The sequence below is a fragment of the Punica granatum genome, chromosome 6 (assembly GCF_007655135.1).
Source record: "Punica granatum isolate Tunisia-2019 chromosome 6, ASM765513v2, whole genome shotgun sequence".
NCBI classification, from domain to species: domain Eukaryota; kingdom Viridiplantae; phylum Streptophyta; class Magnoliopsida; order Myrtales; family Lythraceae; genus Punica; species Punica granatum.
In genome coordinates this window covers 7,062,672-7,085,782 of record NC_045132.1, presented here as the reverse complement: position 1 = coordinate 7,085,782, position 23,111 = coordinate 7,062,672, and the positions used below count along the sequence as shown (strand labels likewise).

General features: G+C 41.5%; 1 protein-coding gene and 1 pseudogene across 9 annotated transcripts; both read left to right on the top strand.

The window, feature by feature from the left end:
- The first annotated feature begins 356 nt into the window (after positions 1-356).
- On the top strand, positions 357-1,147 carry LOC116212105 (annotated as a pseudogene).
- A 2,097-nt stretch (positions 1,148-3,244) lies between these two features.
- LOC116211822 (putative pentatricopeptide repeat-containing protein At3g47840) lies at positions 3,245-7,625 on the top strand. Of its 9 annotated transcripts, none has more exons than XM_031546344.1 (4): positions 3,245-6,058; positions 6,253-6,379; positions 6,804-6,919; positions 7,029-7,625. In XM_031546344.1, exon 1 carries the CDS (start codon positions 3,648-3,650, stop codon positions 5,772-5,774), a length of 2,127 nt encoding a protein of 708 aa, XP_031402204.1. In that variant the 5' UTR covers positions 3,245-3,647; the 3' UTR covers positions 5,775-6,058; positions 6,253-6,379; positions 6,804-6,919; positions 7,029-7,625. The 9 variants fall into 9 exon arrangements, with proteins under 9 accessions (XP_031402204.1, XP_031402208.1, XP_031402203.1 ...); XM_031546348.1 differs by having other exon boundaries at positions 7,026-7,625; XM_031546343.1 differs by having other exon boundaries at positions 6,801-6,919.
- The last annotated feature ends 15,486 nt before the right edge of the window (positions 7,626-23,111 follow it).

Sequence of the window (23,111 nt, the reverse complement as noted above, 5' to 3'; positions counted from 1 at the left end):
CCGGAGGTGCACTTTGAATTTCAGATTACAGGTGGATGTTCATAACGAATGAATATAATGGGATTCTGATAAAGGTTCGTGTGAGACAACATTGAATAGACATGGAGGCAATGTCTCTTCTCTTGGGCCTTTGCTTGCTTCAGGAAGCAAACGCTGCGATATTATTCTATGGGATGTGGTAGCGGAGACTGGCCTTTATGGATTGCACGGCCATCGCGGTCAGGTCAGTTGTTCTTGCTGGTTTTGTTCTTTATATGGCGATTTCTACATACTATGAATTTTCTTATCTGTTTGTTCTCCCTGTCAGTCTTGACTTAAACAATGTTTGCCTGCTTCATTGATTCAGGTGACAGGCCTTGTCTTCTTGGATTATGGTGAGAAACTTGTCGGTTCCTCGAAAGACGAATATCTCAGAATGTGGAGGTGTTTGGTGTATTAGATGAATGAAGCTAGTGCAAAGCGCAAAGCTAAACGAAAGGTTATCTGGAAAAGAGAGAAGAAATCGGCAAAACTTACCGCAGGTGCACCTGCAAATGGAGATGCAGTGCAAGTTATCGAAGTAGAAAATATCCATGTAGTCACTGCTGGTGAGTTTTTAAGCTCCTCATTCAGGCCATTCGAGTGAGCAAGAGGATCTGCTCCATTTCGTGTTTGTCCCATTGTCCCCAAAATTTCACAAGCGACGTAGGCATTGTCTTTGAAAAGATACTTTGTTAGAATTTTACTCTATTGAGACAAAAGGTACCCAGTAATACGCTTGTTATTGAGCTTCAACAACACGGATCTGATACACTTGGTTCGGTAACAGCCTTTGATGGCTACTAGTCACATTGCTGTAAAAATTTGGAATCCTATCACTGGTTCCTGCTTACGAGCCATTGATTCTGGGTATGGGTTGTGCGGTTTGATTCTTCCTCAAAACAAGTACGCTCTTGTTGGAACTGAAGGCTCCATTGATATGATTGATAGTAGAAGCGGTGCTTGCATTGAAATCATGGAAGCTCATGGTGGTTCTGTTCATTCTGTCATGGCCATTCTAAACGAAAATCGTATTGTGACTGGAAGTGTGGATCGCGACATCAAGTTCTGGGAATATAGTGACCTATCTTTTTGGATGATTGAACCTTTTTGTGCTCTTCTCATGTAATCTCTATGGTCTGCATTCTAATAAATGAGAATTTATATTTGGTATGGCCTACATTAATAGTTCAAATTTAAAAAGAGTATGATTTAATTATCTTCTTGATTTTAGATTCCAAAACTGTAATAAAAAATGGTAACACATCTACCTGTATCGAATGTGCATAGAACGAAGATGAATGATGATGTTTTGGCGATTGCTGGAAGCCCGGTTGCTCAAGAACTTGCTGTTGCACTGTTAGACTGCACTGTGACGGTCAGAATGTCACTCTGTACATTATTTCCTTGTCCATGTTGGATTGCAAAGTAAAGCCTTGAACATTTAGTCCACAGATAATTGAAGTCATTTCCCGTTAGTTCAAAGTTGTTCATGGTAGTCACTGTTTGCAACAAAATGTTGTCGACCGTGAAATTGTTTTTACCTTATGAGTTAGCGTTTCTGACAATGCCAAGCATTTCCACAGTTTTCTTCATGGACTCACTCAGACTTACGTTTTCTGTATGGTCATAAGCTTCCTATCTTTTGTATGGATATATATCTTATGATGGAGATCTGATTGTGACCGGCTCCGCTGACAAGAATTTGACGATTTGGGGCTTAGACTTAGGTGATCGCCATTAAATTCATCGTTGTTGATGCTGACAAGTGCTGCATGCCATGCGCGTCTATAGAAATAAAGCTGTTTCAGTTGTTTGAAACTATTAAATTTCCATTGGGCTTATACAGGATCGGGTCTATATCCAGTTAAAAGCTCAAGCTAATAAGTGGTGGTACCCAAGCCATATATTAACCCATGAATTTTCCTTTTCTTTTCCGATGTGGGATTTATCCCAGTTTAAGCTTTTAGGTTGCAGATGGGCTCAAGTTCGTGTAGGCCCAAGTGGGTATTTTACACAAAGACATGAAGATTTGATTTAGAGAACTCCAGTTCAAAATGACGGGCAAACTTTTACGGGTGTACCATCGCGAATCAAAAGTTGTTCAGGGCCACGGTGATCATCATGCTGAGGTTAGATAAGTTTGATGTGATGTGATGGGTATCACCAGAGTCGATATACTAGTCAAAGTCGTAAACACTAGGTAAAACCCTCGTGCGAGGGAGAGATGCTTGAACACTCAATTATGCATGAAAATTGTTAGGTAGGGTGGCAGCAACGGACATTAAATTGCAGTGTATTCTCGGTTCAAGTCCTCTGAAAGGAGAAAACCCACCATTGGGAAAGTTCTACCTTTTGGCGGGCCGATTCGACCTGAATCTAAATTTATTGAGGACTATTGAACTTTTAAATATCACGTGATGCATATGAAAAAAAAGATGATCTAGGGTCCCGTCTGGACTCTGGACTTGTTTAATTTGGGAGAGTATAAAGACAGTGAGCGTGAACTGGGCTAGAGAGATGGCCCATGGGCCTACAGACAAGGAAAAAAAAAGATTATCTTTCCTGAGTAAGCCAACGCTCGTAATCTGCATTGGTTTTAGAGTTCAGGAGAGTTGAGTTTTAATTTTAATTGAGTTATAATGATTGCGTTATTAAATTATGAGAAAAAGTGTAAAAAAGTAATGATTGTATTGTTGAATTGTGAAAAAAGTAATGGATAGTTGAAAGAATTTAATATTAAAAATTGAATTAAATGGTTTAAAAAATTGAAGAAAAAGGGAAAAATAATAATTGTATTATTAATTTTTATTGTATAGTGGGTAGAGTTAAAAGTTAGAGTAAAATTTTAAAAACTTGATTGCAAAACCAAACGGGGTGTAACGTTTCGAACTCACTGTAGCCGTCTTTAGAAGTTAGAGTTTTTGGATAGATAGACTCGTCTGTATATTCAAGTAGTAAGTACTTAATCTCAAGGGATTCGGCCTAGTGGTTAATGTGCACCCAAATTTGCACCGAGACCCGGATTCGAATCTCCTTGGGGCCACCGGAGCGCCTTTGGCATAATTACTCGCTCCATGCACCGTCGGAGGTTCATGGAGTCCCGGTGATTAGTCGGGCGATGTCCGTACAACTCAGGTTAGCCAAAAAAAAAAAAGTAGTAAGTACTTGATATGCACGAAGGAGAGGGGCCATAAATGCTTTTCAGGTTGAAATTCATTGGTCGCATTCGATTCATTCTCGTGATTCTTCGTCATTCAAATTTTTTTTATAGGAGCTTTGTCCAGCCGTTTTTTTTTTTTTTAATCCCAGGCATTATCTTGGAAATTTTTGGGTCATTATACATGCGAGTGATATCCATTTCTTTAGAATCTGGGGACGGCAAATAGCATATATTCACTTACAATCAATCTTTCATCCCATGTTAGAGGCATATAGATGTCATAAACAAACAATTGCTTTAGACAATCTGTGTCTTTTAGGTAGCAAAGTTGGATCTTTCATCAGTGCCGTTGTCGATTAAGTAGCGCGAAACATTCTACAGTTGAGAGGAATCGATCAATCATTCTGAATCGATCAATCACTGAAGTCTGAAGGCACAGATGGGAATAGGTTGATTTTCTCTAAACATGATTTTATCAGCACGGCCACACATCAGGAGACTCTTCTCATCCACCTGCGCCATTGCTCGGTCTGAGTATGGAGATCTCTGTCGGTTCGGGAGTGACCCTGAACTGCTTCCGGTCAAATCCCATTTCCCCGTTTCTCTCGTAGAATCCAACTCCCGGCTCAAAGAGCTGATAAGGACCGATCGCCTGAACGATGCACGTGACTTGTTCGACGGAATGGCTCAGAGGGATGAAATCTCATGGACTACCATCATTTCTGGTTATGTGAACTCTTCGCGTGTGGTCGAAGCCTTGTCGTTGTTCCTGAGAGTGTGGGTCGAGCCGAATCTTAGGATGGATCCTTTTGTACTCAGCCTTGCCCTAAAAGCTTGTGGGCTCGATATGAATGCAGACTTCGGAGACTCGTTGCATGGGTACTCTGCGAAAACAGGATTTGTGTACTCTGTATTCGTAGGCAGTGCCCTCCTAGACATGTACATGAAAACGGGTCGGGTCCTGTTAGGTTGTCGGGTTTTTGATGAGATGCTGCTTAGAAATGTTGTCTCTTGGACTGCCATCATAACAGGACTCGTTCGTTCAGGCCGGTGTAGGGAAGGATTGGATTACTTCTCTGATATGTGGGCTTCGAAACAACAGTGTGATTCTTACACTTTTGCGATCGCTCTAAAGGCTTGTGCTGATTCGGGTAACTTGAATGTGGGGAGAGAGATTCACAGTCTTGTGGTCAAGAGAGGATTCGACTCCACCTCGTATGTGTCCAACACTCTTGCCACTCTTTACAACAAGTGTGGGAAGTTAGATTACGGGCTTAGATTGTTCGAGAGGATCGAGACAAAAGACGTGGTCTCATGGACGACTATAATCACTTCATACGTTCAGATGGGACAGGAGGATGAAGCCGTCAGAGCATTCTTGCGGATGCGGGAGTCTGGTGTGGATGCCAACGAATACACCTTTGCAGCGGTCATATCGGGCTGTGCAGGGCTGGCAAGGATTAAATGGGGTGAGCAGTTGCATGCCCATGTAATGAAGAAAGGTGTTTTGGGTTCATTATCGGTGGCAAACTCCACCATGACAATGTACTCAAAGTGCGGTGAGTTAGATTCGACTTTGGCCATATTTCAGGAGATGCACTTGAGGGATGTGGTCTCCTGGAGCACGATTATTGCAAGCTATTCACAGGCAGGTATTGGTGAGGAAGCCTTTGAGCTTCTATTGCGGATGCGGAAGGAAGGTCCAAAACCGACTGAATTTGCCCTGGCAAGTGTTCTGAGTGTTTGTGGTAATATGGCAATTCTCGAGCAAGGGAAGCAAATTCATGCCCATGTTCTGCAAATTGGAATAGAAAACAGAGCAATGATACAGAGCGGTCTGATCAATATGTATGCGAAGTGCGGGAGTATAACAGAAGCGTCGAAGATTTTCAATGTTTCGATGATGAATGATATTATCTCATGGACAGCCATGATTAATGGGTATGCTGAACATGGGTTGAGCTTTGAAGCGATAAATTTGTTCGAGAGGCTTCATGATGTGGGTCTGAGGCCCGATGCAGTGACCTATATTGGGGTTCTGACAGCCTGCAGTCATGCGGGCCTTGTTGATCTTGCGTTTTGTTATTTCAAGGCAATGACTGAGTGTTACCGGATTCATCCAACGAAGGAACATTATGGTTGCATGATTGATCTCCTCTGCCGAGCAGGGCGACTGAGTGAAGCAGAGAGCATGATTGAGAACATGCCATTCCATAGGGACGATGTTGTGTGGTCGACACTGTTGAGGGCATGCAGAGCCCATGGGGATGTCGACCGAGGGAGGCGGGCAGCAGAGCAAATTTTGGAGATGGACCCAAATTGCGCTGGAACCCACATCACCTTGGCTAATATGTACTCTGCCCAGGGGAGGTGGAGGGATGCAGCTCACGTGAGGAAGCTGATGAGGGCCAAAGGAGTAATGAAGGAGCCCGGTTGGTCTTTGATTAAGATGAAGGATTGCGTGTTTACATTTGTTGCTGGTGACCGGACACATTTACAGAGTGAAGAGATTTATTATGCTCTCGATATGTTGGGATTGGGAGAAAATGAATTTGATGATACAGACCTTATTTTAGATGTTCTTGAAGATTGAAGGGAGAAACTCGTGCTAGTTAGTCTAGTGGTTGATGGAGTGACTGGAGCATTTCATGTTCAGACCCCAATTCCCTTGTTTAATGCACTGTGATCATCCACATGGATTTCATGATCACTTCTCTCTGGTGTTTGTGGTATGTTTTTAAGGATCAGATACAGAGAATTGCTCGGTTTTGGCGAATGAGGTCAATAAGCAACTATTGTCATCAGATCCAGGGGCAAAGTCATGCAATTCTTAAAAGAAAGATCGTAGTCGAGCATTTATTTCAGATGAAAGATTCAGTATGTTCTCATCCTTTATATTGTCTGCTATTTTTCATTGGATTTGGGGAAGATATTTGTTGCCTATTGACAAGTGGTTTCTGAAAGATGGAGCGGACCTACTTTGGGGCTCCTGTGCATTTTTGGTTCTGTGGTAATGTGATCTCAGCTTGATTGTTTATTTTATTAAATTGTTAGGGTTCTGTTCTTTGTAGGATTGAAGCCACGTCCATTGGAAATTATGGGTCAGCAAAACTAGAGAAGTTTTGTGCTTAACAGAGGAAGTCGCTTCCAGAGAAGCGACTACCTTCTTCAAATACTATTTGGCACAGGAAGGTGCAGGTAACCGTGCATCATAAGCTTAAGTCAGTCATGCTTCCCTGCTGTTAAATCTTGAAACTGTACAACCGCAAGTCAATTGTTTTATGAAATTTCCCTACTTGTCCGTTCATGGATAAGCCAAGATATCTTCGATAAGGCAAGGAAAGCTTTACCTCTGTCTACCTTGCAAACTAAAGCTTGGCAATTGATTTGTCCCGTTTACAATGGACTGAAGCTCTTGATACTTGAGCCATTGCTCCCTACCTTCTAGTGTTAAGCTTTGCAATTAATTTGTCACGTTTCAAAATGAGATGAACCTTTTAATATTTAACACAAACAGATTGCTGCAATTATGAAACACTGAATAGCCATGGCTATGTCATTTAGCTGTCTTTTACTTTCTTAAATAGATGCTGGATTGTTAACACAAGATCTTTACCAGAAGGATAAGCCTGTGGAGGGAAGGTGGAAGAAATAGAAGTAGATATCAGAGATTATGTCGGAAATATGATGTATCGGAATTCTATGCCTTTTTCGAGTTAAAAGCTGGTTGTAACTGAGGTAAGCATTTCATACATATGATTGGCTTGTCCGATAATTTGAGATTAGTGATCTCTCTTGTATGCTTCCTGATCTGAAGCGTCAAATGTCATTTTATATGGTTTAGCAGCAGACTCGTGATGTCCGGGAAAAGTTCAACAAACTGCTGCCAGAAGCTCAGGCTTATGACAAATAGAGGACTGCCGCAGTTGGACAGTCAGTAGAGCTTCTGCCCAACACACATAACTACCAGCAGGAGATTGCCGCGCGGCGCAAGGCTTCATGATGTGTTTGGGGGAGGTGCAATTTCAATGATTGATCTGCAGTGTGGCCTACGTCCTGAATGCTCTTTTTCCGAAACAGATACGCAGGCAGATTCTGGAAATTCAGGTTTTGTGCTGCATTCCTATGAACTCGAATCCCCACACCGGTGGACCAAGCACAGCCTCTATTCTTAAGTCAAAATAAACCATGAAATGTGATACAACATATTTATAAGCAGGGCCATCTCGTGACTAGTGTACGGGTTGGAGCCTACGGCTCAGCCCCACTGAGGAGCAGGGACGAAATTAGGATTTTCAGCCAGCGGAGGCAAAGATTTCTGTGTGTAATATTTCACTTCTATACTAATTAATTGATGAGGTTAGATGTCATTGATAGATATCCTTTATAAATTTAGATTAGTTAGAAGTATTTACCAGTAAATATTTCGTACTTATTCATCTCATAGTGCTTGCAATCAATCATATTTTACAATATTCTGAATCATAAAAACCAAAATATGAAGCTCATCGAAACAAGGATGAAGAGTTCTATATGAATATGATATGTGTATTTCCTGTCTAAGTCAGATCATTTAGTTCTACCATGATATCAATAATGGAATCATAATATGTTAGACTATTGTTAATTCTTACCACATTTATACTAACCGTATAGCGAAAAGCGAGGGCGATTGAGATTTGCATTTCTATTTCGATCTCTTCACATAAGAGAAGCAATTAGGCGGTAAATTATACAAGTGATCTTGGTTCATATACTATTTACTGGGGGCAAAACCGTAATCTACTTAAATAGCAAAGATATTTCTAAGTAAAAAGAGAGGGTTTTAGGAGGTTAGGGGGGGCAACGGACCAAACAAGACAATACAATTTGTTTGTTTCGTCATGTGCTCTCTGTTGCAGGTTTAACCTTCTGGTTCTTCCGGTACCTATAATCCCCTGTTCCTTTTTCTTCCCAACAGTATACCAATCCCCATGAATGCCCGGCACCATCAATACACTCTCCATCTTCATCACTATCCTCACTATCCTGCCCGCTAACCATCCCCTTTTCACCTCCGCCCTCTCATGCTCTGCCATTTACTACGCCCTTTAACCACATCCTACCAATCCCAAAACACTCTCCCACCGTGGAACCAACTGAACCATCCACTGCCATTGAGGACATCATGGACCAAACCAAAACACTCTCCTGCAAACACACCACTCTATGCCTCTCACCTGACCCCACTAAAACCTCTTCCCTCTCAAAATTAGCACTCTATGGCAAGATTATCTCAGGTGCGGATCTCAGTAAGAAGCTGGTGAAGCAGAAGATTATCTCCTCGTGGGACCTTCAACATGAAGTTCAAGCCACTTTGATAGGCCAAAATCTCTTCCTCTTCGAATTTGCCTCAGCTGCAAATAGAAGAAAAGTCATTGCATGTGCATTGTGGTCTGTCTGGGGCGATCATATAGTTCTCAAACCTTGGTTACCCAACGTTATTGCTTCAGAAATCGACTTCTCCTGTACTCAGCTCTGGGTCCAAATTCATGGTCTTCCACTAGATCACGTCACGAAGCAAAATGCTCAAGCTATTGGAGCTATGTTCCATGCGATCTTGGATATTGACTTGGCAATAGATGAAGGCTCTCCGAATAAAAGCCCTATGCATATTCTTGTGCAACATCAGGTCACTGAATCACTCAAAAGTGATTTTTTTTTTAGAGAAGCCAGGTAATCTTTGGGTGCAGTTCAGATATGAACGATTGTCTGACTTTTGCTACAACTGTACACAGCTTGGGCATTCAAAGTATTCGTGCCCCTAAAAGATTGTCAGTTTGGAGGTTAAGCAGAAGCGAAAGTGAATAATGACACTTATGGTCCTATATGTTTGCTAATTTTTGACATCGAGTCCTAAATGTTTCGGTTTGGAAAAACAAGTCCTAAAAGGTTTGAAAAAGTGACACTTTTAGTCCTAAATCTAACTGACCGTTACCGCCATGCCACGTGGCCGTTAAATGCTGACGTGGCGCTTCGTGATTGGTCACGAGTTGGTTCGGGTCCGGATGTCGGGGTGAATCGGGTCAGGTTCAGATCCGGACGTCTCCTTCTTCGCCCGACTCCCTCCCCCATGACCAAAACCCTCTGTTCTCCCTCCCTCTGTTCTCTCCTCCTCTCTGTGCCGTGCTGTGTTGTGGAGTTCGGCAGTGTGAGCTCGGGAAAAGGCCCGGCAAGGGTGTTCTGATCAAGCGGAGCTTGATGTTCATGGTTTCCAGAAACCATTTCTTTCGCCAACCTTTCTATGGATGCTTGACCAATAATCGAGAACTCATGGCCATATCAAACAGAAAAAGAACAATCGATCTGCAAACTTAGCGTTTTGATCTGTAATCTTAGGGTTTTCTGGAATCTTATGGTAACAATCGATCTGCAAACTTAGCGTTTTGATCTGTAATCTTAGGGTTTTCTGGAATCTTAGGGTAATAATCGATCTGCAATCTTAGGGTAACAATCAATTTGCAACCGTTCGAATAATGCCAAACAGTCCTCGAGGGTGCCAAACCTCTTCAGAGCTAACAAGCAAACCATACAGGACCTCTCATCTATCTCGAACCCGCGACTCTCCATGAAGTCGTAAACCCCGACAGCCTCGTCAAACATTTTGTTATCCGCATACACCTGAAACAGCAAATCACACAACTTCACAACAGTACTGTGCCCTTCCTTCATCTCTAGAACAAGGTCGGCAAAATCTGAAACTGCCAATTGCATAAACCCAGATCCGACAGGGAGGAGGCTCAGGCGGGGTTGCTCGAGGTGCTACGGTGCCCGTGATCAGTGGTTTACAGGGGCGGCGCTGGGTTGCGTGGAGGAGAGGAGCCGTGCTAGGGTTTCGGACATAAGGAGGGAGTCGGGCGAAGAAGGAGACATCCGGATCCGAACCCGACCCGATTTACCTCGACATCCGGACCTGAACCAACTTGTGACCAATCACGAAGCGCCACGTCAGCATTTAATGGCCACGTGGCATGGCGGTAACGGTCAGTTAGATTTAGGACCAAAAGTATCACTTTTCCAAACCTTTTAGGACTTGTTTTTCCAAAATGAAACATTTAGGACTCGATGTCAAAAATTGGCAAATATATAGGACCACAAGTGTCATTCTCCCGAAGCGAAAGTATGGGCGACAATCTCTAGGTTCCCATATGGTTGCAGAGGGAAGTAATTTTGGTTTCGCTTTGTTAAATCTCAGTAATGAAGTGGTGGAGGGTCAGATGGCAGCGGAAGAGCAATCGACTTTAGAGGTGGCAAGTGCAAAACAAGATCCCACTCTTCCTCTCTTAGCACATTAACCTTGCACCCCACTTGTTTACCCAGTGGCCCAAACTAACTCCCATGTCCCAAACCCACAATTACTCACTGTCATAGCCACCTTTCACTCCTCCTAGTACAACTGCCCCTTTTAAATCCTACCCCTTTCACATCACCTTAGGAACCTCCCTGGTTCGTCTAACCAAACCACAAACTCCTAAGCCCCTTTCCACCACCGCCTCCAACGATACCTCTAAATGTTCTCTAAAAAGAAAGAAGCATCTAGTCCAACAATATTTACAGCCAAAAAAGCTGTGCCTGCAACCCATTACTACTCCTGGATCGCCTTCTAACCCAACTTTTCTTGACATAAACCAAATTTCCACTCTAATATCCACGGGCCTCCCAATTCCAGCACATGCTCACCTGTCCATTCCCCCTCTCATTCCAACATCCACTCTTCCACCTCAATAATCCTTTACACACATTACACCATCTACTTCAATGCTCTCAATCAATCCCTCATCCCACACTTTTCACCTCACCCACCTCCCTTGTCCTCCTTCCATCAACTAATATCCTTTATCCCCATTCCAACCAGCCCCCTCTCACTACCCCAAACACTGACTACCTCGACCCTACCTAACTCTCTAGTCCAACTATTAGTAATTTATTCACCTACACGAGGTTCACGAGCCTGAAGCGCCTAGCAAAATTAAGGGCCAAGGTTGCAAGTTTTCCGAGCAATTCAAAGGCTAAGGAGGCGAGCACAAGCATGCCCCCACCCCCCCAATATTAATCCTCAGCTGGAACTGTCGGTGGTTGAGTCGCCCCGTGAGAAAACATTCCTTAAGGACCCTAGTGAAAAAGCACTCTCCTGACTATTTTTTTCTTATAGGAACAAAGATAAAAGCTGCATTGGTGAAAGAATTCATGACTGGACTTTGATATGCAAACTGTGTCTTTCCCTACCCTCCATAGGGTAGGCAGTCTATGTTTCTGTACAAAAATAGGACTCGACATTGAGACGATTCTTATCTCAAAGAACATCATAAATGTCATTGTATACTCTTAATCTCAGACTGCACCTTGGATCCTCTCTCTGTGCTACGAACCTCCTTACTATGCTGATAAAAGACAATTTTGAGATGATCTTCAAAGGACAGTGGACTCTTTTGCTGGTCCTTAGTTAGGCATTGGTGATTGGAATAGTATTGCGTCTCTTTACGAAAAATTAGGAAGACGGCAATCTGATCCCTCTACAAGTCATGGCCTCAGCTTCTTCATAAACTCCAATGCTATGGTGGACTTAGACTACTCTGGAATAAAAACACTAGGTTCAATAAAAGGGAAGGAACCAATCATAGCAGAGAACAGTCGGATCGAGGTTTATATAATACGGATTGGCGTCTCCTAATCCCAAAAGCATCCGTAGTTCATCTACCAACAGTTTCCTCTGATCATTCTCCCTTGTTACTCAACAAGGAAGTAGAACCGAGTATCTTTTGGGCACTTCAAAACTCAGATGGAGAGGCTCATGAAGGAGCTAGATGAGGTACAAAATGCAGCTCTGACCGCTCTTAATCTTTCAAAAGCTGCTACTCTAGAGCTACAACTTCAAGAATGTCTCAAAAGGGAAGAACTTCTCTGGTGATAAAAGTTTCGAACTACTCGGTTGACTATGACAAACCTGAACACAAAGTTTTTCCACCTTTTCCACTATTATCCAGGGTTGACATAATGCTATAGAGTTCTTAAAGACCTCTGATCACTCTTGGACCTCTGACATCCCTACGATTGCTGACACATTCATCAATCACTTCTCCACTCTCTTTACATCAAATTATTTAGAATACAATTGATCCTTCTATATGACCTATTCCCTACTGCCCTGTCCCCTAAAGACTCCACTTCTCTAGCCATAATCTTCACTGACCTTGAAATCCAAAAAGCCATCGTCTCCCTTAGAGCTCTCAGGTCATCGAGCCCAGATGGCTTCCTAGCTATTTTCTATCACAGACACTGGAAGATCATTGGCAAGAATACAACCTCAACAATGTGGAGCTTTTTTGGAGGTAAATATTTATTAAAGCACCATAATCATACACATATTGCATTAATTCCCAAAGGCGATAATACTGTTACAGTGCACAGCTTCCGTTCCATAAGCATTTGCAATGTTTTTCGTAAAATTATTTCAAAGATCCTTTCACACACTTCAAAACCTTTCTACTGTAGCTCATTTCACCATATCCATCTGCTTTTGTCTCGGAAAAAAATATTTCGGAAAACTCTATCATCGCTCATGAAATAATGCACTTCTGCAACCATTATCAAGGCGATGATCATTTTGTTGCTATCAAAATAGACATGGAAAAGGCTTTTAATAGACATGAATGGCCCATTCTTTTCGAAATTTTTCATGATCTTAGTTTTGATGACACATGGATGCAATAGATTTCACAATGTATCAGCACAATATCATTCTCTGTCCTCATCAATGGAAGTTTTTCGGTTTTTTCAAACCTTTATGTTGCATTCGACAGGGCGATCCACTTTCCCCCTTCCTCTTCCTTTTGGCCACTGAGGCCTTGTCTTGACTCCTTATTCGTGAGGAAAATTCAAGCAACATTCAAGGAATAACAATTGGCAAAGGTTGTCTGACCTTCACTCATCTCCTTTTTGCCGACAACCTCTTCCTTTTTGTAAAAGCCACTGAATCCAACTTGTAAAACTTCTTTAACATTCTTCATACTTACCAATCTTGGTCGGGATAGAAAATCAACTTTGAAAAATTAGCCATGTTCTTCGGTAAAAATGTTCCTTTATCCCTAAGGAACCACCTCTCTCGGCTTTTCAAGATTAGACAATGCTCACCAGACTCCAAATACCTTGGCCTTCCTTTACACATCCAAAAGGCAAAGACATCTGCCTTTCACCCCCTCATTGATAGAGTTTCGAAAAAAATAGAGGTGTAGAAAGCCAAAACCTTGTTCCAAGCATCCCGTGGAGTGCTCATAAGATCTATTGCTGCTTCCATACCCACTTACACTATGAGTACCTTCCTCCTCCCTAAAACCACTCATTCTAAATTGGACTTGACGTTTGCATTCTTCTGGTGGGGCTTCAATTCCTCTAGAAAATCCAAAATTCATCTTAAGGCTTAGGTTTCACTTTGTGCACCAAAAGACCATGGTGGGTTGGGTTTTCGCCAAATATACGATCACAAAAGAGCCCTTATTGCAAAACAGTCTTGGGCAATCCACACTCTCTAGGCTAAGCCTCATATCTCTCTGTTGAAAGCCAAATACCTCAAACACACGCCCCTCTCCTCCCACAATCCAAACTCTCACTCTTCCTACTTTTGGATAGGAATTTGCCACACCTCATTTCTAAGGGCTGTTGTTATAGAGTCAACAGTGGCCATGCTATTAATATATGGTCAAACCCTTGGATTCCTATCCTCTCCTCCCTTATCCCCTAACCCTTACATGAATTACCAGCCCACCACCTTAACTGGGTCTTAGAACTGTTTCTACTAGGAACTAGAATATGGGATATTCCCTTTCTCCACTCTCTTTTCTCTATAGAAACAGTTCAACAGTTCAACTCCATTTCTCCCTGCCACACATCTCCATTCAATGAACTCTCATGGTAAGGTAGCAGCAATGACACCTCCTCTACATCTTTTGCCTATGTTCTTGACCAGTCACACAGATTCCCCACATGAGCTTTGAACCAACGAGAATGAAGAGCCCTTTGGAGACTAGAAAGACATGATCGTCATAAGCTTATCTTATGGAAACTTGGCTGGAATTGCTTGCCAACAAAGGTTGTTTTGGCTTTTCATTTCAATATTGTGGATAGTCTTTGTCCTTTCTGTAAGGCATCCCTGGAAGAGATTGACCATATCTTCCTCCACTGCCCCTTCTCCATAATTGTCTAGGCTTTACTACCTATACCTGTACGATTTATAGGCCTTGAACATGTTAAGATATTGGAATGGATTAAACTCTTCATAGGTCTTGTTGATTCCTTGAATACTCCCAGGGATATTTAGCATACATTTCAGCTTCAGGCTTTGGTTTACATGGACTACCTGTGGATGCTTATAAATAACATGCGAATTGGTCAAAATAGTCCACCTTCAACACAACCTGCAGTTGATCATGTTGATCTCAGTCCTATGCAAACTAATAGAGGAAATAATAATGATAATTTCAAATCATAGAATTCCTTGTATAGATGCTGTATTTAATTGTATTTATTTCTTTCCTAAAACATATCATGTACATGCTCTATATATTTCAATACAATTTACTTCTAACAGTAAGTTGAGGTTTCAGCCACAATTCTACAATCTTAGATGGTATCAGAGCCAATGATCGAGTAATCTAGAGAGTTCATATCGATCAGGCCAAACTATCTCCCTTCTCTTCCTATTCTCGAATTTCTTCTCCCCTTTTTCTCCAATGGCCGACTCTACTTCAATTCTCCATCTTCCTTCATCTATTCCTACTGTTCAAGTCAAATTGAATGGTCAGAATTATATGTTATGGAAGGGCATTATGAGTCCCTTACTTGAGACCTATGGTCTCTTTTCCTATGCTGAGGGACGAATATCAGAACCTAGCAAAACTATCACAGGGCCAGATGGCAGTGTCTCACAAAATCCAGAGTACCAACAGTGGGTATCCAGAGATAGATTTGCACTAACCTGTATTATGCTTGCAGTGACTGAAGACATTAATGTCACCATCCTTTTTGCCAAGACGTCTCACAAAGCTTGGCACTCCCTGGCGACTGCTTTCCTCAGCCAAACAGCCGCACAAGAGGACCTCTTGGAACAGCAATGGCGTGACCTCCGTAAGGGATCATTGTCAATATTGCGATTCATCAATGAAGTCAAGGGGAAAGCTCTTAATTTCGCTCAAATCAGAAAACCCAAGACCCCAGCAGAAATAAATCGACGTATCTACACCGGCCTAGGACCAGAATGGGAGCCCTTTATCCTAGCAAAATCAGACACGATGATAACAATGAGTCTCAATGAACTCACTTCCCTCCTCATGGGGCCTGACGAACGCAGCACTTATGCCGGCATAAGTGAGTAGTCGGCCTCAGCTCCTCTCTCTGGCATCCTTGGACCGCTTCTCGTCGAAGCAAATTACGTCGATAGCCAAGGGAGGAATGGTGACTAAAGTCGCAGCAAGAGCAGAGGGAAAGGCGTCGGGAGAGGAAACTGGAACAGTGGCAGCAGATTCGGCGGCCACAACACCGGACTTTCCATCGGACGCGGTGGAGCCTTTCCTGCTGGTTACTGGAATGAACATGGCGGCTTAAGAGGGAGTTCTGATCTTCAGAACTCTGGAACGAGAATGACAAACTCTAACCCTAATTTCTTCGCAGGAGGTCCGGGCAGGCTGAGCCGTTCGGGTCAGCAATTCAACTCGACCCACTCGACCCGAGATCCGCGACACTCTCAGTCCGGCTCTTTCTCTCAGCCCACGGCCTTTCAATCTTTCGGGCCCTCTCGGCCCGGCCCATTCCGAGCCCAGTCCAATTTGACTTCACCTTACAGCCCGGCCTCTTCATCAGTTCTGTGTCAGAATTGCAACAAACCTGGCCACATTGCCCCATTTTGTCAATTCAGTTATTTTTCTAATGTTCAGACTAATCTTGCTGAAGCTTCCTCTCAGGGAATTCATGACCTCGACTGGTACATGGACTCGGGTGCTACACATCATGTCACCTCTGACCTTGCCAACCTAAACATTCATGATGAGACACCACATTCCGATCACATCTATGTTGGGGATGGTAAATCTCTTCCCGTACTTGCCTCTGGCTCCTCCACTATCAAACACTCCTCTCGTCCTCTGCACTTAAACCATATTTTATATGCCCATAATATTTCCAAAAACCTCATATCTATCTCTAAATTTGCTCGAGATAATACTTGTTTTTTTGAACTTCATCCTGATTGTTTCATTGTTAAGGATCAATGAACCAACCATGAGCTTTTGCGAGGTCCAGTTAAGGATGGACTCTATTGTTTCCACTCAAGAGACAGGCCCACCGGTCATCCTCAAGTTTTTCTTTCTGCTTCTACCTCAAGTAATTTATGGCATCAGCGTCTTAGTCACTCGTCTTTTCCAATTGTTCGTCGAGCTTTAGGTTCTTCCTTAAAATTAAATAATGATCATGTTGGATTAATTTGTTCTACATGTCAACAAGGAAAGTTAATAAATTGTTCTTTTCCTCCTACTCTGCATAAGAGCAATTCCTTGTTTGAACTTGTTCACACAGACATCTGGGGACCAGCACCAATTACATCTCATACTGAAAATATCTACTATATTCACTTTCTTGATGATTATAGTAAATTTTCCTGGTTCTATATCATGAAATCTCGATCTGAAGTCATACAAATCTTTCGTGCTTTTCGCCTTCAAGTAGAAAATCTTTATGGACATAAAATCAAATATTTTCAGTCGGATGGTGCCAAAGAATTCCTATCCACTGCTTTTCAGGCAGAGTTGCAAAACAATGGAATTTTTCATCGTATTTCATGTCCTCATATGCCTCAACAGAATGGCTTAGTTGAACGTAAACACTGTCACATAGTAGATATGGGCCTTTCTCTTCTTTTTCATTCTTCTCTTCTTTCCAAATACTAGGATTATGTCTTTGAAACAGCTGTCTATCTGATCAATCGATTGCCTACCAAATCCTTACAGTTCCAATCTCCCAATGAACTTTTGTTTGGTCACCCACCTCATTTTGATCATTTACGGGTATTTGGATGTCTTTGTTTTCCTTATTTGCGCCCTTATAATCATTACAAATTGGAACCTCGCTCTCAACCCCGTGTCTTCCTTGACTATCCCTCACAATATCAGGGATATCGGTGTCTCAATCCTGCCACTGGTCGTATCTTCATATCTCCTCAGGTTGTCTTTGATGAGCACTCCTTCCCGTTCAGAACTGGTGCGCCTATCTCAGTGGAACTTGGTCGGCTATCCTCGAGCTCTGCAACTGCTACTGGTACATTCTCCTCCCACATCAATAATTCTTTTCCTGCATCTTCTGAGACTACACATATTCCCGTCCCACCTAATGTCTTGCATAGCCTCCCATCCACATCCACCACCCTGACAGATGCTGCACTTGAGGTCATTACTTAGTCCACAGGTCCTGTTGACTCTGCTGAGGATGCTTTGGCTACTACTGAACCAGATGAGACTGAACGTGCTCCTCTTGTTCCGCCTCCAACTCAGAACACCCACAGAATAGTGATAAGGGCTAAAGATGGATCTTTTCCACCTCCACGCTTTGTTATCTCTTGACATCCTACAGCCTTTTCTGTCTTAACTACTCTGCAGGAATCGCGTTCCTTTGCTCATGAATTAAGCATTCTCAATGGCGAGCTGCCATGAAAGAAGAGTATCAGGCTTTGCTTCAGAATAACACCTGGAATTTAGTTCCACCGTCCTCTACTCAGATTGTTGTTGGCTGCAAGTGGGTGTATCGGATCAAACAGAAGGCAGATGAAACGACCGACCGCTACAAAGCACGCTTTGTGGCTAAGGGTTTTAATCAAAGAGAAGGTGTCGATTACGAGGAGACTTTCAGTCCGGTAATCAAACCTATTACTATTCGCACTATTCTTTCCATTGTTGTCTCCTTGCAGTGGCCTGTTCGACAACTTGATGTGAAGAATGCTTTTCTTCATGGGCACCTCTCTGAAGAAGTCTATATGACGTAACCTTTGGGGTTTACTGATCCCTCTCGGCCTCATCATGTATGTCGTCTCCGACGTTCTCTTTATGGCTTTAAGCAAGCTCCGCGTGCATGGTTTCAACGTCTGAGCAACTTCCCGTTTAAACTTGGATTTTGTGACTCGAAGGCTGATTCTTCTCTCTTCATCATCCGTCATTCTACTTATGTTATATTCCTCTTGGTTTACGTTGATGACATCATCTTAACCGGGACCCCGAGAGCTCCTTTTCAGTCTGTCTTAGCAGATCTGCACAAAGAATATTCTATGAAAGATCTTGGTCCACTCCACTTCTTTTTAGGCATGGAAGCCAGAGGTCAGACTCTACAAGACTCTACCTTACTCAGTCCAAGTATATTCATGATATTCTTATCCAGACATCCATGCTCGAGTGCAAGCCCATTAGTTCACCAATTTCTGCTGGCTCCCTACTTTCTCTTCACGATGGTCACCCATTTGAAGATCCTTCACTCTACCGAAGTGTGGTTGGCAGTCTACAATATTTGTCACTCACTAGACCAGACATTGCTTATGCTGTTAATCAGGTCTGACAGTTCATGCATAATCCCTCTGAGACTCACTGGCTTGTAGTAAAGAGAATTCGACAGTATCTCAAAGGTACTATCACTTATGGACTTCATTTTCGACCAGGCTCTTTTTTGGCACTTCATGGTTACTCTGATGCTGACTGGGCTGGGAATCCCGATGATCGGCGGTCTGTTAGCGGCTTCATTATCTTCCTTGGGTATAATCCGATTTCTTGGAGCTCGAAGAAACAGCGCACGGTGGCTCGCTCCAGCACCGAGTCTGAATATAAAAGCCTAGCTAATGCCACTGCAGAGATAATTTGGCTTTAGTCGCTGCTTCAGGAGTTGGGTTTTTCACAGCACCAGACTCCGACCCTTTGGTGTGACAATATATCCGCCATTTACCTGACGACGAATCCTGTCTTCCATGCCCGAACAAAACATATAGAGATAGACTATCACTTTGTTCGAAAGCGATTCATGCGAGGCCAGCTTCATATTCAATTTATTGGTTCTGATGATAAGCTTGCTGATGGTCTTACCAAGGGCCTATCTTCTGCACGCTTTTCTATTCTGCGGTCCAAGCTTCACGTGGCAGAGTCCCCGTTAAGCTTGTGGGGGAGTAATAGAGGAAATAATAATGATAATTTCAAATAATAGAATTCCTTGTATAGATGCTGTATTTAATTGTATTTATTTCTTTTCTAAAACATATCATGTACAGGCTCTATATATTTCAATACAATTTACCTCTAACAGTAAGTTGAGGTTTCAGCCACAATTCTACAATCTTAGACAAACAATAACAACAATCTACAAGCTGCTCGTGGAACATGAAGAGGCTTGGCTTCACCAGACAACAAGCCAAATCCTGCCACGAAATATCAACTCTAAACAATTATCCTTGTTTTTCAATGCGGCAATTTGCAATAATCGCTCAACCCCACAATTATCTGCTTAGACAATAGGATCAACATCATTTTTTCTTGGGCATTCTCCTCATACTCCACGGTCCCAACTCTTGGGGAAGCAGAGGCTGCACACAATGTTGTCCAGTGTGCTCAAGGTATGAACATCAGCTAATTGCTTCTTTTTGGGATGCTAAGGATGTCCTAGACTGCCTAAACTCTGCGTTTAGCCAACCTTCCTTAGGCTCGAAGTCTATCTTTGCTAATATATTTGTTGATCTTATTTTTTTTCTAATCGTGGATCGCCCTGTATATACCTAGGGCTGAAAACTTTATTGCCCATAATCTTGCACATTGGGCTGCCTTTTATAAGTTGAATGGACTATCATCATCTCTTCTATCTCGTCTGATGTCTTTGTAAAGGAAGAGGAGATGAAAATAGGCACATTGAGTATATGCTATTTAGTTTGAATGAATTATCCTTCTAAGCAAAAAAAAAAAAAGGAAGTTAGGGGGTAATGAGTCCTTTCATCCATGCATTTGAGAATCGAATCCTAAATCTCCTCTTGGTTTGGGCCAATAGGCGAGTGACACCACAGTAGAGTCCTTTCTAATTTCAAAATACTATGCCATGCTTTCTCATGAGTTAAAAATCTCTTACCAATAAAGGACAACTTAATTTTCAAAATCATTTCAAAACATGTTCTAATTTTTATAGCATGGCAATGTAACGCCCTCAATTTCAGACTAAGGAGAAAAAAATATTCAATGGACATTACTCATCTATTTCGAATGAGTAAGAACCAATCAAAATACTTGTAAGTCGAAATATATGGGCCTATTGTGGGGCCATTTTCTCACTTTTAAGTATTTTTATTGGTTGTTACACATCCAAGTTAATGAGTAATACTTATACAATATTTGCTCGACTAAGGATATTTTTAGTTGGGTGTAATGGGTATTCCATTACAGATCTATCACATATGTAATTCCCATTATGGTATTTGTTTTGATTCGTAATTGTAAATGTTATTACGGATGGGACTTATGATTTGTAATAAAGGATGAATACTCCTTCTCTACTATCCCCTATGTAGAGAAATTCTTAGGTCATTTGGCTGAATTTTTCAGTCACGGGCCGAGTATAAAACCAAAACTCTTATGTACAAGAGTTTAGCGTTTTGTACAAAAACAGTTTGTACATAAACTCTTGTACAATATGAATAAGTGTTTTGTATTTGGCTTGTGATTGAAAATTCAGCCACGGGACCCAATCATTATCTCCTCTATATAATAAGCATTACTGATGTGTAGTAGACTCTCAAATAACTAATTTGCCCCCACTCACTCATCGAATTTTCAAAAAGTGCCACTTCCCTGGCTGCACCCTCCGCCACCTTTTAGTTGCTCCTTCGCCGTTGCCGTCGCCGAACTTCAACCTACGACAGAACCAAGGCACCGTCCCAACTGTTCTCAAGCTATCGAGATCATGTCCGGGCCCTAGTGAGGCCAGATCTAACCTCAGTGAGCCAGGGAGCTCGTGGATGGTTTGAGCCCTCCGAGCAGCTCATGCCATGGACCTTGAAGCCATGGCCGTAGCTTGGGGCCTCAAGTTCGCCGAAGCTCAGAGGAAGAAGACCACCCCCCCCCCCTCAATTTTAGCTTTTTCAAAATATTATTTAACATTTATTTTTTAATAAACGAATTTTTAATTTTTTTTGCCACCAATTTTTAATAATTGTTGGACATTTCCTTCTTCGTATAAGAGAGTTATTTTTATATTTTTATCCCAAAGGTCTATCTCCGTTTTCTCAAGCCAACTTTAGGAACTATAATTTCTATAGGGTTTTTACCACATATATCCGATGGTTTCATATTTTTTTCAAATCTATCTTATTCTTTTAAAATTATCAAAAATATCCCATGATTTACATTTTTTTTCCAAATCTATCTCGGCGTTATATTTTCCGTTAATGAAACGTAAGTAGGCTCCAAATATATCCCATGATTTTAATTTTTTTCTCAAATCTATCTTATGGTTTTAATGTTTTTTCTCAAATCTATCCAGGGTAAAGGGCCATAGTGACAAGACGGTTAAATGTTGACGGAAGATATAACGGCGGGATAGATTTGGAAAAAAAATGTAAGCTATGAGATATTTTTGATAATTTTAAAAGCATATGATATATTTGAAAAAACGGTAAAATCATATGATATATGGCATAATTTGCCCTATTTACTATTATATAAAACCAAACAAATAAGTTTATGACTAATTATATTTATATTACATACTAACTCATATTATGTACTCATTTCATTCATGACTTATTCAATTATATTGAAGCAAACGTAGCACAAGAGGTTTTGCATTTGATTCTCAACACTAAGAGGGAACTTAATTCTTGTACCTCTCCTATTTCTTATTCGGCCACAAGCCTTCATCGTAAAAGAAAAAAATTATTCTTGAAATTCCGAGAAAATGACTAGATTTTGTCGGAGGACGCACAGAAGGGGAAACGATTTCTGAGAAAAATGAAAGGTCAGTTTCATATCCTTAGGTGGAGCTTAGTGAGGCCACATTAGTCAATCCTCCAAAAGCAAGACATGAAAGCATTTAAGAATGAGATGAGACGCATATGAGTCATGGATAAGTATCTTGGCAACCTTTCCATGTATTCTATATGGTCTTTCCAGGCAACAAAGTCCCCACCATGCTCACCCCAAAGGGTAAAAGATGTCTCATGGCGCTTTTGAATCAAAATCGCCCTCCGTGAATCATGTCGATCGTCATCGATCTCGAGTTTGTCTTCGTCAAGTTATCATCATCATCATCATCATCATCATCATCATCATCATACTATCTAGTGGGTCGTACTCTAGTATCATGAGACCATAAATCACATGGCAACCTCCTATAAAAACCGTGAAAAATGTAAATGATAATTTCTCAGGAGCAGTGTATAAACTGGAAGGAACTTCCCATTCATTACACGTATTAAATCCGATTCTTCAACAAGGATATCAATTGCTTTTCTCTTAGACTTTCGCGAGCCATGTGAAATATTAGCCCATGTTAATGTAGGGATTCTCTGCAAGTTTCCATATATTTATTCGCATTATGAGAGGATATATTATTTATAATTAAAATGAAAATTATATAAGTAATCATCAATTCCATACATTCAAATTGAATAGCGTGCTCCATTTGATTAAATCCCAACTTTGTAAATTCTCTCATTTTTCCGATTATTAAAATCTTATAATTTCAATGTTTTACTTGAAAATCACAAAGAAAATGTTAATGAAAAATAAAAAAGAACTTTTTCAATTAGTGAATAACAATCAATATTTCTTAGAAAGTATATTTTTTCAATAAATTGAATAATCAATCGAGAAATTCATGCTCTCGCGTAATGCAC